The 20,078-nt window shown below is 41.6% G+C and overlaps 1 protein-coding gene across 10 annotated transcripts in view; it reads right to left on the bottom strand.

Moving 5' to 3' along the window:
* Positions 1 to 20,078, bottom strand: part of MAGI1 (membrane associated guanylate kinase, WW and PDZ domain containing 1) — a 498,523-nt gene that overhangs the window by 57,389 nt on the left and 421,056 nt on the right. For all 10 annotated transcript variants that reach the window (XM_073569761.1, XM_073569757.1, XM_073569759.1 and 7 more), the window contains one exon: positions 14,102 to 14,133. In XM_073569761.1, the coding sequence (XP_073425862.1) occupies positions 14,102 to 14,133 (32 nt within the window). The remainder of the gene's footprint in view (positions 1 to 14,101; positions 14,134 to 20,078) is intronic.

The following is a 20,078-nucleotide window of genomic DNA, read 5'->3' as shown; positions in this document are numbered from 1 at the left end:
TAAATATTAAAAATCCCTCCATTAATGAGAACCAAGAGGATTTTTAATAAGAAGTTGCAAAGGTTCTTGTTTTTACAGGCACTTAGCAATATTACTTATTTAAGTAGTTGAGATAACCACGTTTAAAAGAGGATATTTTTTCGAGCATTTTCATTTAACAAAAAAATCCCAGAAGTATATAATTAAATGGAAAAATCCTAAAGATATTAGTATTACTTTGAAAAGCTATATGGATATTTTCCACTCCATATGTGTTATGGCAGAATATAAAGCATCACCGGCTGGAACAAGGCACTCCCTACATTATCGCACCATGTGACCTCATGTGTCGGCAATGTTGTATTGGATTTCGACTCATAATCAGCAGCTAGTTTAATTATAATGATACAATATTCTCGGAACTGTCGTACGTAGTGAGTGTGCACGAAAAAATTCAGTGGAGTGCGAGCTCCTCTAGGATTCTGGAGGCTTTGTTACACAATGAGACAGAGAAGATTGCCAAACACTCTCTGGTTATTTCCACAAATAATGACCTTACCCGTTGCCAAGCAACACCGCAAATGCTTATCACATACGCTTTAGCATGAAGTCCAATGGGAAAAGAGAATGAAGGCATGACTTTCAGTGAAAATCTGTGCTCTAGTAAAGAAAAAAAAAAAAACTAAAAAGGAATTGACAGAAACATGCTTTGAAATGTAGACTTTACGATATAGGCCTGAAAAATCACAATTATCGGTCTCCATACGCATTAGACTAACGTCGACTAAACCTGCCAAAAATGACGGCGTAATGTGTACGGGAATAGAGATGAGCGAATTTGTTTGGATTTTGGCCTCAAATCTGATTCTGACATATTCTGGTCATATTTGCACACTATTCGGGCCGCATGTAAGTTGTGATAAAACACTCCGGGATCGCCTTTGCTGGGGTCAAAGGTCACGTGCATTCAGCATGAAACTCAGGCGCAGAGCTGGGATTTGGGTGTAACTGACCCTGGGTCAGGTTTATTAACAGTGAAAGCAATGCAAAAGGAAATAAAACATAAAACAAATCCTTGCCTGTCCGGCACTAACTAAACAATGGACAACCTAACTACCAACTGGCGGGCTTCTCCCGTCCAGCCAAACCACTGTTGCAGTGGGCACTGCTTCCACTCACGTGTGTCTCTCACACAGACAGGCTCTCTGTGTTCCCAGGCTGAGACACTCACACAACCACCTTGCATCCTTTTATATCCACCTCCCATTATCCATTAGTAAGCAGGTGCGATACTGACCAGACTAGGCCACATAGGAAAGGAATCTGGGCGAGATATACCTGCCCTCATCCAATATTCCCACATGATTCTCACATATCCCCCCCCTCTGCTCAGACCACTCCGGTCGAGCAATGACACCCGCCAAACAGTGCACTCGGGACAGGGCATCTGCGTTTCCCATCTGTACTCCTGGGCGGTGCTCCACCGTAAAAGTGTAGGCCTGCAGGGCAAGGAACCACCGGGTCACCCGGCTATTCCGTTCCTTGTTCAAGTGCATCCACTTGAGAGGGGCATGGTCAGTGATCAGCCTGAACTTTCGGCCCACCAGGTAATATTTGAGGGCCTCTAGAGCCCACTTAATGGCGAGGCACTCTTTTTCTATGACTGCATACCTTTGCTCGTGTTTATTCAGCTTCCTGCTGAGATAGAGGACTGGGTGTTCCACTCCGTCCCTCACTTGTGAGAGTACGGCCCCGATACCGGTATCCGAGGCATCCGTTTGTACCACAAACTCGCTGTGGAAGTCCGGAGTCATCAGTACGGGCTGAGAGCAAAGTGCCCGTTTTAGGCTATGGAAGGCTTCTTCAGCCGCTAAACTCCATTTAATCATGACGGAGTCTTTCCCTTTTTTAAGATCCGTCAGGGGGGTAGCGAGGGCTGCAAAATTGGGTATGAACCGGCGATAACCACCAGCGATCCCAAGGAAGGCTTGCACCTGCTTCTTGTTGACAGGTTGTGGCCAGTCCTGAACCGCCTGAATCTTATCAACCTGGGGTTTAACAACACCCCTCCCAATTACATACCCCAAATACAGGGCTTCTTCTAGCCCGATGTGACATTTCTTGGGGTTCGCGGTTAGACCTGCCTCCCACAGGTCGTCAATCACAGCTTGTACTTTTTGAAGATGAGTCTCCCAGTCCAAGCTGTAAATGACAATGTCGTCCAAATAGGCCGAAGCGTACCGCCTATGTGGCCTCAGGACTCGATCCATCAGTCTCTGGAAGGTCGCCGGTGCCCCGTGCAGTCCAAACGGCATATACACATACTGAAATAGACCTTCCGGCGTAGCAAATGCCGTCTTTTCTCTGGCAGCCTCCACCAGAGGGATCTGCCAATACCCCTTTGTTAGGTCTAGGGTCGTAATATACCGGGCTTTTCCTAACCGATCTATTAACTCGTCGACCCGGGGCATGGGGTAGGCATCAAATTTTGAGACCGCATTCAGTTTCCTGAAGTCATTGCAGAACCGGATGGTGCCGTCCGGTTTAGGAATTAGCACAATCGGGCTGGACCAAGCACTGTGCGATTCCTCAATGACACCTAACTCTAACATTGCCTTCACTTCTCGGGAAACGGCTTCACGGCGCGCTTCCGCGATTCGGTAGGGCTTTACGTGAACTGTGACACCAGGTTCCGTTACGATGTCATGTTTCATTAGCATAGTCTGCCCGGGTTTTTCTGAGAAAAACTTTTGGTTGTGAAGTAGAGTAAAAGTCCTCTTTCTTTCTGAAGAGGCAATTTGCATATTATTTTCCCAGAGGAGCATTGCACGGCGAATAAGTCTCCTTACCTTGACAAGCCACAGCTGGCATGTCACTCTCCGCAAGGAGAAACCTTACTTCTTAGACCCTAGTCCAGAGCCTCTCACCTTGCCAAATCAGATCTCATACTTTGCACTGACGAGAGCCAACAGCTCGAAACACCGTGTCTGCAAATTGAGATTCTGATTTGGCTTGTATCCTAAGTCATACTACAAGACTCGTTAAAGGGTTGATTGTGACTTGTAGGATCGCTACTACCAATAGGTGGCGCTGTAGAGTAAAAGTCCTCTTTCTTTCTGAAGAGGCAATTTGCATATTATTTTCCCAGAGGAGCATTGCACGGCGAATAAGTCTCCTTACCTTGACAAGCCACAGCTGGCATGTCACTCTCCGCAAGGAGAAACCTTACTTCTTAGACCCTAGTCCAGAGCCTCTCACCTTGCCAAATCAGATCTCATACTTTGCACTGACGAGAGCCAACAGCTCGAAACACCGTGTCTGCAAATTGAGATTCTGATTTGGCTTGTATCCTAAGTCATACTACAAGACTCGTTAAAGGGTTGATTGTGACTTGTAGGATCGCTACTACCAATAGGTGGCGCTGTAGAGTAAAAGTCCTCTTTCTTTCTGAAGAGGCAATTTGCATATTATTTTCCCAGAGGAGCATTGCACGGCGAATAAGTCTCCTTACCTTGACAAGCCACAGCTGGCATGTCACTCTCCGCAAGGAGAAACCTTACTTCTTAGACCCTAGTCCAGAGCCTCTCACCTTGCCAAATCAGATCTCATACTTTGCACTGACGAGAGCCAACAGCTCGAAACACCGTGTCTGCAAATTGAGATTCTGATTTGGCTTGTATCCTAAGTCATACTACAAGACTCGTTAAAGGGTTGATTGTGACTTGTAGGATCGCTACTACCAATAGGTGGCGCTGTAGAGTAAAAGTCCTCTTTCTTTCTGAAGAGGCAATTTGCATATGGTTGTGAAGTAGAAACTGCCTGACCTCAGTCTTTTGCCGCTCCGAGAGAGTCTCTGCAACCCGTACCTCCGGTACGGTATGCGAGCAGACAGGACGGGCCAGCTCCGCTGACAAGGCAGACCGATCCTTCCAGGGCTTTATCAGATTTACATGATAAATCTGTTCAGGTTTCCGTTTACCTGCCTGGTATACTTTGTAGTTTACTTCACCAACTCTTTCCTTGATCTCAAAGGGGCCCTGCCACTTTGCCAGGAACTTACTGTCCACCGTGGGGACCAGGATCAACACCCTATCTCCGGGTGCAAACGTACGGATCTTGGCGCCCCTATCATAGATTCTTTTTTGGGCTCCTTGAGCCTGCATCATGTGTTCTTTGACGATAGGCATAACAGCCGCAATACGGCCCTGCATCTGTGTGACGTGATCTATCACCGTTTTAAACGGAGTGACCTGACCCTCCCAGGTTTCTTTTGCAACGTCTAACAGTCCGCGAGGACGTCGGGCGTACAATAACTCGAAAGGCGAGAATCCCGTGGAAGACTGGGGTACTTCCCTGATGGCAAAAAGCAAATATGGAAGTAAATAGTCCCAGTTCTTCCCATCCTTGTCTATCACCTTTCTCAGCATCTGCTTCAGAGTTTTATTGAACCGTTCAACCAACCCGTCTGTTTGAGGGTGATACACGGATGTGCGTAACGGTTCGATTTGTAACAATCGGCAGAGCTCCTTCATTATCCTGGACATAAAGGGGGTCCCCTGGTAGGTGAGTATCTGTTTTGGTATACCGACCCGACTAAACACATGCACCAGTTCCTTGGCAATCGTCTTGGTGGCCGTGTTACGCAAAGGGATGGCCTCCGGGTAACGAGTGGCATAATCCAAGATGACCAGGATATGTTGGTGTCCACGTGCAGACCGTGGAAGGGGCCCAACTAAATCCATCCCAATCCTCTCAAACGGGACTTCAATAATAGGTAGGGGTACCAAAGGGCTACAGAAACGGGGCTTAGGTGCAGAGGCTTGGCAGTCAGGACAAGACTCACAATATACTCGAATATCGTGATGCATGCCTGGCCAAACAAAACAGTGTAATATCCTTTCGGTGGTTTTCTGGACTCCCAGGTGACCTCCCATCACATGTCCGTGGGCCAGGTCCAGCACCTGCCGCCGGTAGGGTTTTGGCACGACTAATAGTTGCACCGTATCTTCCCCCTTTTTCTCTATCTGATAGAGTAAATCATTCTCCAGAACCATGTAAGGATATGCCAGCGTAGAGCCAGGTTCTACGGGTACCCCATTTATCACTTTTACATTTGTCCTAGCCTGAGAAAGGGTAGGATCCTTTATTTGCTCGCTTTGGAAGTCATCTTTCTGAACTTCTAAATCCGGCAAACGGGGAGGTGGATGGCTGTCGGCCTCCTCCTCTTCCCCGGTCTCCTCCGTATCACCCGCCATGACTGAAAACGGGAACTGCAGGTCATTTCCCGCAGACTCTTCCCCCGAGTCTTCCGGGGAGACCTCTTCCAGGGGTTCGGGACCCACACGCGCCCTGGGAGAAGAATCATGTACACGATTACCCGAGGGCATCAACTGACTCTCCCACAATTGCCAGAAGTGGGGAAAATCCCGGCCCAGGATAACATCATGCAATATCGCCGGGACGAGTCCCACTTTATGTTGCACAGACCCATAGGAAGTAGTAATGCATATGACCGTGGTGAGGTACGAACAGGTGTCTCCATGCACACACGTTACAGAAAATTTGTCTGATGGTCCAGTCGGGGCTGACACCAGACTGGCCTTCACCAGAGTCACCACACTTCCCAAGTCTAACAATGCCACCACATTTATTCCATCAACAGTTAAATCACACAAGTGTTTTTCCACATCCTTTTGACCGGCATTCACACTCACTACCCGTGCAACCATAGACATGCGGTTTTTAGAGTCTGTGACATCGCACTGCATGGGTTCAGTAGTGAGCGGACAGTTCGCAGCAATATGTCCCATCTCTTGGCAGCGGAAACACCTAACGGGCCCCTTGCTTAGACCATAGTTCGTTACTCTCGGCCTCGCAGTGCGGGCAGTCCCGTTTTCCTCCCCCACTGTCTTAGGGATTTTTCCATCTCCCCTATTCCCTGGAACAGTCTTACTGGTTCCACGTGGAGATGATGAAGAACGAGGTGGGGTAGCGTCGTCTCGGAGTCCTTCCGCCACGGAGTAACGTTCAACCAGATCCACCAGTTGATCTGCCGTCGTAGGATTTCCATGGCTTACCCACTTCCTCAGGGCTGGCGGTAGAGCTCTCAGGTACTTGTCCATGACGACTCTCTGGATTATCTCTGGCGCTGTCAACACCTCAGGTTGTAGCCACTTCTTCGTCACGTGGATCAGGTCGAACATCTGTGACCGCGGTGGTTTATCCGGCTGATAAGTCCATTGATGCACTCTCTGTGCATGGACAGCGGTCGTCACTCCCAGCCGGGCCAAGATCTCGGCTTTCAATTTGTCAAAGTCCTGCGCGGCTTCAGGCTCTAAGTATAATAAGCCTTTTGGGCCTCACCGGAAAGAAACGGGGCAATCGGGCCGGCCCATCGTGCCTTCGGCCATTTTTCTCGCACGGCCGTCCGTTCAAACGTGGTCAGGTATGCCTCGACGTCATCTTCGGTCGTCATTTTCTGCCAGTACCGACTCACGTGAATCACTCTCGACTCGGCTTCCAGGTTAAGCTCAGGTAAGCTTGCCAAGCGCTGCGCCACCTGCTGGAGAAGCGAACGATCGGCAACTGTCATGTCCACCAACTCCTTCAGCTGGGCCATCATCACCCGATTAGCTTCTTGCTGGACGGCGGTGGACTGTACCAGCGCTTTCACCATGTCCTCCATGCTCATGCTTGCAACGTGATGCCCGCGTTCTCCACCACAATGTGATAAAACACTCCGGGATCGCCTTTGCTGGGGTCAAAGGTCACGTGCATTCAGCATGAAACTCAGGCGCAGAGCTGGGATTCGGGTATAACTGACCCTGGGTCAGGTTTATTAACAGTGAAAGCAATGCAAAAGGAAATAAAACATAAAACAAATCCTTGCCTGTCCGGCACTAACTAAACAATGGACAACCTAACTACCAACTGGCGGGCTTCTCCCGTCCAGCCAAACCACAGTTGCAGTGGGCACTGCTTCCACTCACGTGTGTCTCTCACACAGACAGGCTCTCTGTGTTCCCAGGCTGAGACACTCACACAACCACCTGGCATCCTTTTATATCCACCTCCCATTATCCATTAGTAAGCAGGTGCGATACTGACCAGACTAGGCCACATAGGAAAGGAATCTGGGCGAGATTTACCTGCCCTCATCCACTATTCCCACATGATTCTCACAAAGTCCTATGTTCGATTCCGAACATATTCGGTAATTTCTACTCCCATTGACTCTAACGAAGTTCGGTTGTGTTGGACAAATATTGCAAAAACAATATTCAGATCCGATTGTATTTGGAACCAAATCCGTACAAATTTGCTCATCTCTGTACAGGAACCCCCTACATATAGTGTCGGGGGAGTTAAGTATCTTCAACTGACCCATTGAAGCACTATTAGGCATGAAACAGCCATCGTCAGATCTTGCTCACTCCTCCCTCCAGCCTCCCGGTCATGAAGTTTTATATGGATTGCTAAATAAAGCGGACTTTTTCACCTGGATCGGTGAGTACTTCGGTCTTTTTCCTCCCTCCATGTGGAGTTAAGTATCTGGCATGTCCAATTTAACATACCGATCTTTTTTGTTCTCACTTGGACAAGACGTTAGCAGAGATATCTGGCGACGGCTCCTTCTTAGAGTACACAGGCGATTTCGACAGATCCAATGATCTTGTGTATGGAAGGACCAGCCGCGATAGCTGCCGACTGAACCGCTGTTCGCCCGACATCGATATAAAGTTTATACCGTTCTTTGTGATGTTAACCTATAAAGGGGTTCGTTGTGTAAGATTAAAAACAAGAATCTTCTTTTAGAAAGAAAACAAACAACAACGCTACCCTTGCCAACTTTTTGAAATTTTCTCGAAGGAGAATAGCTTACCCTTATACTTATAAATATTTTTGAAAAACACCCGTTTGCGGGCCACATCTAGTTTCCCGCCCCCTACATGTGCATCTGCACACAGGGGGTCAGTTTGATTACGAATTTTGGAGATTTGCCAACTCTTTTGGGAGGTCTCGCCTTTTTCTCAAGGAACTCCATGTATCTAGTCTTGCTGTCTGGTCCGATCCAATTAAATAGGGCTGAGCTGTAACAAGAGTTGAAGGGTTTCTGGAAAAAGACCCTTTCTAGACCTTAATTCCTAAAAACATATCTATACTACTAGAATAATAGAGTACAGAAAATGTAATCTATGTATACTTGTCAAGAATTTGCTCGGCTATCATTAGGATTTATACTTCCCTACTGGAACAAAACAGCCATTTTGAAAATAGGGCCTACAACAAAGTACCAGTTTGGTACCTTGTATATTTTTATGCTTCGCAAACCCGCTACATATCTCCCTCTAAAAAAAACTTTCTAGGTCTGAATCTAACGGAGCCTAAAAGGGGTAATGCAAAAATTTATAATACTCAGATAATGAATACTATTAATAATACGACTCTGATTGATGGACTAAAGTTGAGATTTTTTATGGAAAATGATGGCCATCTAGAGACATTTTAACTCAATTGGGTCAACTGGTTGCCTCTTTGGTTGCCTTGCGTGATTAAAGAAAGTCAATGGGGCTGTCCGAGACTTTAACATGGCCTATCTTTAGAATAGGTCATCAATGTCTGATTGGTGGGGATGCCGGTGGCGCACCCCTACCAATCAGACATTGATGACATCCTAAGGAAAGGCTATCAATGCTAAAGTCTCAGACAACTTCCTTAAAATGCAGATATAAATGAACCACGTCAATACTAGTATTAAAGGGAACATGTCACGCTGCACATGCAGTCCAATCTGTGGACAGCACGGTAAAGAGGAGAAGCTGAGCAGAATAAGATAAAGGTTTGTTGGAAAAGATTTAGTATACTTTGTATTTTATTCATTGAAATCCCTGGTGTTTGTCAGTATATGAGTCCAGTAGGCGGTCTTACTCAGTGATTGATACAGGGAAACCTGCCAATCATTAATTAGGACCGCCCACTGGACTCACACATATACAAACATCAGAGATTTCAGTAAATAAAATGTATGTTTTAATCTTTTGCCAGAAAAGCATAAATCAGTCTGATCAGTTCCACCTGTTCTATAGCATCCTATCAGCAGATCAGAAACCATTTTCAACATAACAGGTTCCCTTTGAAGAGAACCTGCCATCAGGATTTTATAGTCCCAATTAATGCTAAGTATGAGAAGGTGCTTTAATGCTGATTAAATCCTTACTTTCCTTGTAGAAATGCAATTAACTGTAGAAATCCAGTGTTGAAATTGCATACTAATGAGCTGCAAGTGCACTGGGCGAGCGCTGCACTTACAGCTCTCCTGCTCCTGTGCCTTTTCCTCGACAGGTTTCTGCCTCCTGTGTCTATGACTGACAGGTCACTGAATCATGAGTGACCTGACCTGTCGGTCAGAGACAGGAGGCAGTCAGTGGGCGAGGAATAGGGAGAGGGGTAGGAGATCTGTAAGTGCAGCGCTCGCCCACTGCACTTGCAGCCTCTTTAGTATAAGATTTTAAAAAATTGATTTCTCTTAATCAGCTAAATGGATTTCTACAAGAAAGGTAAGGATTTAATCAGCATTAAAGCACCCTTACATATATGCCATTAGTTTGTAGTATAAAATCCTGATGACAGGTTCTCATTAAATAATACTTTATAAATAATAATAATACAAGAATAATTCTGAAATAACTTAAAAAAAATAAAATAATAAAGAAATTGTACAAAGATATAATACTAAAATATAATGCCTGATAGTAGAACAAATTCTAGAATATTTCATATAAAATAATGATTCAGTGATGGTAATTATAATAAAATGATCTCTCCTTAGACGTGTATAGCATCCTGTAGGTGTCACCTTTAAGCTGCTGACACTGAATAGATTTTTTTTTTTTATTTCTCTGCAGTCAGTAAAGTTTCAATGAGAGTATGTAGGAGGGGATGAGCGACCAGAGATCATAGCCATTCAGAGACTGCAGAACGACAATTCTCAGCTCCCTCTTTTATAGATTCTTTATGTATAGACAACTTGCAAAGGTAATAAAGAAGAACACAACTCAGAAATCAATAATAAACAGGCAGGGAACATCCATAGGTGCTGCTACCCTTTTCCAAAGAAAATTACAAAGTTTACAAAGAAACTTATTGGGGCTGGTGAAAACAGTCTACGCAGAAAAAAATAACCACGAGTTGAAATACTTGATTGCAGTTTATAACTTGATTTCAAATTTTTTTTTTATTTATTTTCCATTTCAACATTTTTTTTTTATTTTTTTTTTTGCTTTACTGGGCTTTTAATAAGTGCCTGTCATTTTGGAAATGATATCTGACCTAGAGCAGGAGTCGATCAGGTTAATATACATTTCTGGAGGAAAAGAATTAGAATAGCTTGCAATTTATTCATTGAAATCCCTGATGCATAGGAGTCCAGTGGGCGGTCCTACCCAGTGTTTGACAGTCTTCTCTGTATGACTGGGCCTGCAGAGAAAGCCGTCCCTCACTAGTAGGACTTGTATTTTACCCATTGAAGTCCCTGGTGTCTGTATGCAAACGAGTCCAGAGGGCGACCCAACTCAGTGGTTGACCGCTATCTCTGCAAGCCCAGTCATACAGGGAAGACGGTCAGTCAATGACTAGGACCGCCCACTGGACTGATATAAGTACAGACACCAGGGAGATTTCAATGGATAAAATATCAGTCCAGTAGGCGGTCCTACTTAATTATTGACAGCTATCTCTACAGGCCCCATCATACAGAGAGGACGGTCAATCACTGAGTAGGACCTCTCACTGGATTGATATGCGTACAAACACCAGGAATTTGAACAGATAAGATATGAGTCTAGTTTGCTGTCTGACTAGCGATTGTCAGTCTTCCCTGTATGACTGTGCATAGAGTGATAGCTGTCACTAGTAGGACCGCCCACCGGACTGATATTTTATCTATTGAAATCCCTGGTGTCTGTACGTACATCAGTCCAGTGGCCAGTCCTACTCAGTGAATGACCGCTATCTCTGCAGGCCCAGTCATACATGGAAGACTGTCAGCCACGGAAAGGGACCGCCCACCGGACTGCTATTTTATCTATTGAAATCCCTGGTGTACGTGCATACATCAGTCCAGTGGGCGGTCCTACTCAGTGAATGACTGTTATCTCTGCAGGCCCAATCATACACGGAAGACTGTCAACCACGGAAGGGGACCGCCCACCGAACTGATATTTTGTCTTTTGAAATCCCTGGTGTACGTGCATACATCAGTCCAGTGGGTGGTCCACCTCAGTGAATGACTTATCTCTGCTGGCCCAGTCATATATGGAAGACTGTCAATCATGGAATGGGACCGCCCACCAGACTGATATTTTATCTATTTAAATCCTTGGTGTCTGTGCGTACATCAGTCCAGTGGGCGGTCCTACTCAGTGAATGACTGTTATCTCTGCAGGCCCAGTCATACATGGAAGACTATCAATCACGGAAGGGGACTGCCCACCGCGGACCCATATGTAAATAAACAATGGGATTTCTCCATAACATGATGTCCACATATCAGACTGCAGGTACAATATGACAGGTTGCCTTTAAATCATTGACTACTAGAAAGGGGCATAAATAAATATATATTAAAATGAGGGAAAGGAGAGGAGAAAAAAAAAAACTAAATGCAAATTTAGTGTGTATCGATACTACACAATCCAACTCAATTGCATGCAGCAGTGAGTACCACAGAGCATACTGTATTCGGTGAGCAAAATATTCTCGATTATAAGAAAAACTATATAAAAACTGGAACAAATGAGAGCATTATCAAAAATTGGACTACAGCTTAAATAAACTGTTTGGATGATATTTTTTTTTTATTTTACTTATTTCAAAAAATTGAAAAAAAAATATAAATTTTGTGACCTTGTGTTGATCCTGTTGATTGGACGTTTGTAGATATTACAATAAAAAAATCCTTTTTTTAATTAAGAATAAAATTCTTTATTTCCTGGTTATTCAACAACTATTTGTCAGTCGGGGGGGGGGGAGATAACTCCGGCCTAAAAATCATTAATTACACATGGCATTAAGCACCCCGGAACAGTTCTTGTAAAGGAGCTTAACAATAAGACCAAAGGATTTATCTTGCCTTGCAAATCACAAATTAAAAGTCCAGTATTTATATATTTATTTATTCATTGATTCAAATGACAGATGTGTAAGTAATATTAAAAAAGAAGTTAAAAGGAAAATAGTTAAATTATAAATTGAAATAATTTAAAATAAAAAAAAAGCGGTTAAATTGTTAAATTTCAAATCGAAACGATAAAAAAGGTGAAATTTCAAATAAAAAATAATTTAAAATTAACCAAAAAAATTAAACGGTTAAAGTTCAAATCGAAACGATAAAAAAATGTGAAATTTCAAAGAAAAATAATTTAAAATGAACCCAAAAAATTAAAAACGGATAAACTTCTCAGCGAAACGATTAAAAAAAAGGTGAAATTTCAGATTGAAACGATTTTAAAAAAGGTGAAATTTCAAGTCAAAAGAATAAAAAGGTGAAATTTCAGATTGAAACGATTTTAAAAAAGGTGAAATTTCAAGTCAAAAGAATAAAAAGGTGAAATTTCAAATTGAAAACATTTGAAATTTTAAAAAAAGAAACACTTACATTTCAAATCAAAATAATTTAAAATTTAAAAAAACAAAACGGTTGCAAAAAAAACAAACCAAACGGTTGCAAAAAAAAAACAACAACAACAAAAACAACAAAAAACCTGGCACCCAAAATGTGATTAAAACTACAAGGGACCAAGTTTACAGTCATTTCAAAAGCGACTCTTGTCACCAAGGGCTAAATTATTTCTGACGCTGGTGCAGAACTATAAGCATATACTTTGACATTTTTGTGATTGGGCTGTGAGCGCGAACGAAGCCTCTCTCTCTCTGCATTAATATAAACTGACAATGGTTGGGGCCTAAGGTCACGTGACTACCCAGAAATGCCTCCAGCCATCAGAATCATATCATTTATTTTAGTGATTAAACTAAATTCATGTTCCTTTTTTTCCCCCTTTCTCCTCCTAGAGGGCCTGGGTTATTTTAGCAGGGATGTCGGGGGGGGGCTCCTGCAATCTAATGTCAATACAAAAGGAATATTTGTCACTTGGCACAATTTAGGATAACGAAAAGTTAATCTTGAAATCACAAACATTTTTCTCTAAATGCCTTCATATGTAGCTGCATTCATAAATTTATCTTTTTTTTATGATAGTGCAAAAAAACATCACAAACAAGCCATGTCTAAAAAACACTAAAAAAAAAAAAAAAAAAATATGCCCAGAAACAGAAGGGAACGGGCTGGGGAAAAAAAAAAATCAGAGGATACAGACCATCAATTAGCTCGAGCTAGTGAATTATTTATACGTCCTCTGAAATAATGTGCAAGCTATTTTTACAGAAACCACTTTGCGGGCTCTTGAAGAAAGACACTGACTAGTGCTGCATCTGGAAGGAAAAAAAAAAAAATCATAATAATGACGGGTGGGTGGAGAAGGGGGTCCCAAACCGGCAGGGTGCTGCGGTCTATAATTTGAGTGACAGATCGAGTAAAGAAAAAAAAAAAGAATACCATCTGCTCCCCTGAATAAATTGACTATAGAAAAAAAAAAAGGGGGGGTCCCCAAACTGCACTATAAAGTAAAGACGATCCCTTAAGGACTATATAATAGAGAAAAGAAGGTGGAGTCTCATTCCCACTCCCCCCCAACTATCAAATAGATAGAGCCCCCATCTTTACCTCCTCTCGAATTTAAGTGCCACCAAATAAAAAAAAGTCACCTACCAAGATTAATAGGTGCGATAAGGAGCAGCCTGGTCGTTCGGATGAACGAGGGGGCTGCAAGGTTGTCTGCATACGGCTCTTTAATCATGCGGTGCTAGAACGAGCACGGTATCAATACACAGTACACCCTTCACGATGCATAAAACGGCGCTAACAACCTCTCCGATAGCATATCCAACGGCCGACAGGAAAAAAAAAAAACAACATATCCACAAAAAAAAGACAACATAAAATAAATAAAAATATGTATATATAAAAGAACAAAAAAAAGGTAAAAATGAAATAGAGACTCACCGACTTCGGGCTCTTCTTTGGGACTGGCAGTCCTGCAAAACGGCAACAAGGGAGAGATCAACATTAGCATACAAATGTTACGTTCATCTAAGATAAATCCCAAGGTATATCATTCTAATGTAGCCATCTGCACGGTGAAAAAAAAAAAAAAAAACACAGGATTCTCTCCTGCATCGGAGTGATCAGTCTGTTTATAACGAATCAAAGCGGAGTGCGAGAGAAAGCGAAAAAAAAAAAAAAAAAAACACAAGAGAAGGAGAGGAGGAGAAAGAGAGCGAGAAAAAAAAGGGGGAATGAGAAAGAGAGAGGGACAGAAATCTATCTGCATTAGCGATGCTGCAGCAGCCTGGAGGCTGGGGAGAACAGACCTCGGCGGCCTGGGAAAACTAAGCACTTGGGCAGAATCTCAAATGCTTCCTCTGGATTAAGAGGGACTTGGCTAACAATTAAACCGAGATATTTCCTTTCGACGCGAGCTGCTTGTCAATTGTATCGGACCAATGGAAACGGAATAACAGATACAAGCTCCCGTTAAAAGGGTTTCTGTACAGCAAGTGAGAAGACGAGGATTTCTGTGCGGAGGGTGGGGGGGTGTTATTCCATCAAGGTTAATAAACATGTGGCAGGCAGCTCCATTAGAGCAAGGATGGTGAACCTCCGGGGTTCACCGATGCAGATGGGCAGCGAGCGGAACGGATACTGACTACATAACAGCACAATACATCGGGGGGGGGGGGGGGGTATCAGGATTTATTTGTGATGGATGGATGAATAGATAATAGATAGATAGATAATAGATGGATAATAGATGATAGATAGATGATAGATAATTGATGACAGATAGATAATAGATAGGTAGATAACCGATAGATAACATGTTATAAAGATAATAGCTAGATAATAGATGATAGATAATAGATAGATAACAGATAGATAATATATAGATGATAGATAATAGATGGAAAATAGATAATAGATAGATGATAGATAATAGATATATAATAGACGATAGATACACAACAGATAGGTAGATAATAGATAATTACGGTAGATAGATAATTCGATAGATAATTAGATAAACGATAGATAATAAATAGATAGATGACAAATAGATGATAGATAGGTAATAGATAAATAGATAGATGATAGACAGATAATAGATAATTAGATAAATAGATAGATAATAGATAGATGATAGATAATAGATAATGGATGATAGATAATTAGATAGATCACATACTGTGTATATGGTACAGGGAGTTTTTTCATATCTGATACAAGACAACCTGATAAGATAACGAGATGACGTGAAGATAATAGAGTAAAAAGTGAAGCGGACCTTCCCACCCGATTGGGAGGAGCTGTACATTTATGAAAACCATTTGCATCCTATAAACATTAGCGATTACTCCTCTCATCTCATGGTGGCCATAGGCAGATAACCCTCTCTCCCAGTCTACAATTTGCTGGGTAATGCCTTTATTAGTTTGGGCAGCTGCCCCGCATCCAGCCAAGGTGACCAGACTGATGCTGCATGGGGTTGTATAGCTTCCACTGTCTTTTTAAAGAAAAACATGGAGTAGATGTCCATTGTTCTAGAAGCTCAAACTACACAGATGCGACCATTGTTCTTCTCACAACCTGGAATGATCGGATTACATCAAATTTACATAATTTGCATGCCACCATTTTTATACACAAATGCGTTATGGTGCCGGTACAGCAGACTGTTGAGATATCGCCAGTAGCAGGTTGGTCCTCCCTAAACCAACGCTAACCCAAAACTGTAATTCAAACCAAAGCGGTAATGAATCACAACCTTTGCTAAGTTTGGTCAACACATCCATAGCTTAGGAGAACAGCCGATCAATGTAACTATGAGCGGTGTAATGCCTCATCTCTCCTGTGGGGGTGCTGCAGGGAAACTGAACAATTGTTGTTGAGCCCAGTCAACAAATTATCAGCTTATCATCAGAGAACACTTCTAACAGAAAAGGAATTGTCAAAAGTTGACCATCCCTTCAATGGAACTGTATCAGAAAATGATCCACTGTGTAAATCAGGATTTTATGTCCATTTTATTAAGGAATATTGATAATATTTGCTTTTATTTTTTATATTCTGATCTGTATGAAAAATAAAAATCTTGACGCCTCTAATGAACGTGTGCAAAGGATATTGTAACGGAATGATGACCCGGAGATGTGACATCACCTTCTGTGATTCTCAGTTGTGTATAAAGGTGTTACCTGTCATTGTAATCCTGCCTGCGATGATAATGACATTTCTGAAAAGTCTTCTGTACAGAGGACCCGTCACCAGATTCGCGCAGCTCCCCTGAATACTCCAGCCTTTGTTGTTTTTTTTTAATCTGCCATAGGTTTCCAAAGATATGAGCCTCTCTCTTACTAGAGGTGATATTTAGTATGGTCTCTGCTAAGTGGGCGTTCCTTAGAGTGTAAATATGTGGGGCAGCCTAAAGACACGCCCCAGAGGATCCTGTAAGATCTGCCCCCAAAGATCATATCTCAGGAACCATATGGCGGATTTAAAAAAAAATAAAAATGAAATACTCAGGGGAACAGTGGGAATAAAATAAAGAGTAAAAACTGGCCACTTTTGACTGGTGACAAGTCCTCTTTAAATCTCCCTGGTGGCAAGTTGGAAATTTTCATGATTTTCAATTTTTTTATTTTTAATAAAACATTACTAAATGATAATACATTCCCTTTCAATTATAGAATACACCCGTATGGTACAGTTTTACATTATTTTCAGTTTTTCAAGTTTAAATTGAAAAATTATTAAGAACTTTTAATCATATTTCTTTTTTTGCTCTCAGACAATTTATGAGAAAAATTCCTTTTTAAAGTATTTGCCTATAAACACTGGTGTAAAGATCATTCCAATTAGGCACACAAAATGTATAGCATTTTTGTTTAAGCTAAATAAGTTTTATAAGAAAGAACAGAATAGAAGGAAGACAAAGCTCAGCATTCTCAATATCATATCTCCACTGCAAATTAAAGAGAGATTTTTACTTAAATTCTTTATCAATACACCAAATCCCAGTTTGAATCCCTAATCTCGGCAAAAATTACTAAGTGGAAAGACAAAAAAAAAACAAAACATCCATCTTCAGCTAATAATTAGCAACTCCTTAAGAGAGATTTCCTTTCATCAACTAAAAAAATAAAAAGACTTCCGTCTATAAACACCAGAATTTACCATCTACATCATTAGAATGCAACGTTTCATTGACTAAATCATCAGTTCTAATTGCTCTTGTAAATGCAATACGCCAAGATTAAAAAAAAAATTACGGGTCACTGAGAATCCAAAACATTAACGTAACAAGACAAAATCACAATATAAAAATTATAAAAAATAAAAACAAAATCTTATAACATGCAGGAATTCTGTATCAAAAGGTTAAAAAAAAAATTATGATCAAAACAGATTCAAAATATTAAAAAATATATGAAAATACACTGATGAACAAAAGGGTAACAATGGTTTGAACTTTTGACTTTCCGGCTCTGTATCTCACCATCTACTATAGCTTGGAACTTGAGACAATCATCTTGGATATCTCATACGTAAATTTGACTTGCAGCTATTTAGCATATGATTTGATATGCAGATCTTGCGAGGTCGCTGCATTGTTACTATTTTTTTCCTAAAAATCTAAAATTTTAATTTTTATTATTTTGTTAGTATTTCGTAAATCCACCTTTTTGGCTTTCAGCACTGCCTGAACCCTTCTGGGCTGCTCTCGATCAGATTCAAGCTTGTTTCGAGTGGAATCTGATCCCAGGCTTCTTCTATACGTCCGAAAGTTGGTGCATACTGGTGGGCTCACTTGGTTCTGTATACCGCTTTTTCTCCAATTCTAACCACAAGTGTTGGATTGGGTTGAGGTCTGGGGACTGTGGGGACAATCCAGCACCTCTTCTTCATGGTCATTGAACCATTTCTTCACCAATCTCGATGTATGCTTTGGGTCGTTGTCGTGCTGAAATACTATGTCATCCTTTTCATACCCATAGTACTCCAGTGTATGAAGTAACTCCTCTTGTAGGATACTCACATATAGCTCAGCATTGAGACCACCATCGATCCTGGTCAAGTATCCAACAACTTTGGCGGTGAAACAACCTCATATCATCTGGCCTTCTCCACCAAACTTGACAATTCCTCAAATTTGTGATCAGTTATCCCTTTTTTCCCTGGTTTCTTCCAGACCCATTTGCAACCATCAGAACCTAGTCTATTGACATTCATCTCATCCCTCCAAATCACTTGTTTCCAATCTTCTACTGTCCACGTTTCATACTTTTTTCCAAACTGGAGCCGACACTTCTTATGACGTTAAGGCTTCTTCAACTTTTTTCGAGCCACAATTTCAGATTTGTGTAATGCGTATCACACGGTGCTCGCATGGACGCCTGTGATCTCATTATTATGAAGCATACGAGACTCTTCCATTGCCGTGTTTGTCGCGTCAGAACTGATAGACCTCGTGATGAGCCAGCTTGGTGACTCCGATATTTTTCCTGGACGTCCACCTCTTGGGTTTTGAAAGGATGGACAGACTTCATGTCTTATTCTTCCAGCGGTCATGGAGCTCACATGATGCAGTTTAGCAATTTTCTTGGCCGAGAGACCTCTATCGATGAGCTGGATGATGCTGAATCTCTTCTTCTTCATGGTTGCTCCTCAATTAGAACCACTGACCTTTTGCTTGGGAATCAACCAAATAACACACACATTTGTAGGATACAGGAAGAAAAAGATTTTTCCACCACCAGGAGCAAAACCGTAACAATGCAGTGACATGACGAGAATCTGCATAACTAATCATATTCTGAATAGCTGCAAGTCAAATTTATGTATGAGATATCCAAGATGATGGTCTATAAAAGATGCTGTAGTGAATGGTGAGATGTGGAGCCTGAAAGTCAAAAGTTCAAACCATTGCTCCCCTTTTTGCTCATCAGTGTCTATCAAAATAGCTACAAAAAATGACAAAAAGTATATACAAAAGACTACTAAAATACACAAATGAACAAAAAATAAAATATAAGAGTGAGTTGCAATGTATGAAAAAATATGTAATACAAACACTTAACAAAAACATTAAAAATAAATATAAACCATATTGATTGTGTCCATCAAATCTCGTTACCGGAAACCTCATTACATGTATTACACGCTGTACGATCATTATTTTCTGTTCCCCAACACCCCAAGCACCACGAATCATAAAATGTCATTTCATTCATTCCAATGTTTGCTGCGAAAACCTTCGGTAATTGACTTAAGAAACAAGGTTGTATGAGCTTGTATAAAATGTCAAGAAGAGCTCTTGAGGGAGAAGTGAAGAACGCACGTCGAAAAATTTTCAAAAGGTAAAGTTTCACGAGATTAAATTAGGTAAGAATTAAGGAATCTGCCCAGATCGGAGACATGTAGGCTTTATGTGATGAGTACCTTGAAGTGGCGGTGTACCGGCCATAGAAGCAGGACCTACACCTTCTGTGGGGCCAACGCTGAACTAGAATAGGTTCTTACTAGGTATGTTCTAAAATTAATCATGGTAAAAGGGTGAAGGGTCCATTAGGGCTCATATTTGTTTTTGGTTTTTTTTTGTAGTTGTAGTGATGCATAAGCCGAAAGTTACTTCTAGGGTACAGTACAGTGTCCCCTGTAGGCACCACATGGCGACAGATGTGTGACTCTATGTGTGACGAAACCCTAATCTAAAGATCCAAAGAGAACAATGTGTAAAGGGATCTCAAAGGGTAAAATTTAAAGTATACATTCATTTGAGATACACCAACCATTTTATGATCATAGAAGCTATTTTAATACTTGATAGCTTAGATTCAGGGGATCTTCCATTTCTATTCATTTTATTTATTGATGAAATAATTAAAATATTATTAGTAAAAATTAGTTATTTAGTTAAACTGAG

Source organism: Dendrobates tinctorius, unplaced genomic scaffold (assembly GCF_039654945.1).
Source record: "Dendrobates tinctorius isolate UK_male_01 unplaced genomic scaffold, ASM3965494v1 ptg000027l, whole genome shotgun sequence".
NCBI lineage: Eukaryota > Metazoa > Chordata > Amphibia > Anura > Dendrobatidae > Dendrobates > Dendrobates tinctorius.
This window is presented reverse-complemented; position numbering and strand designations above follow the sequence as displayed.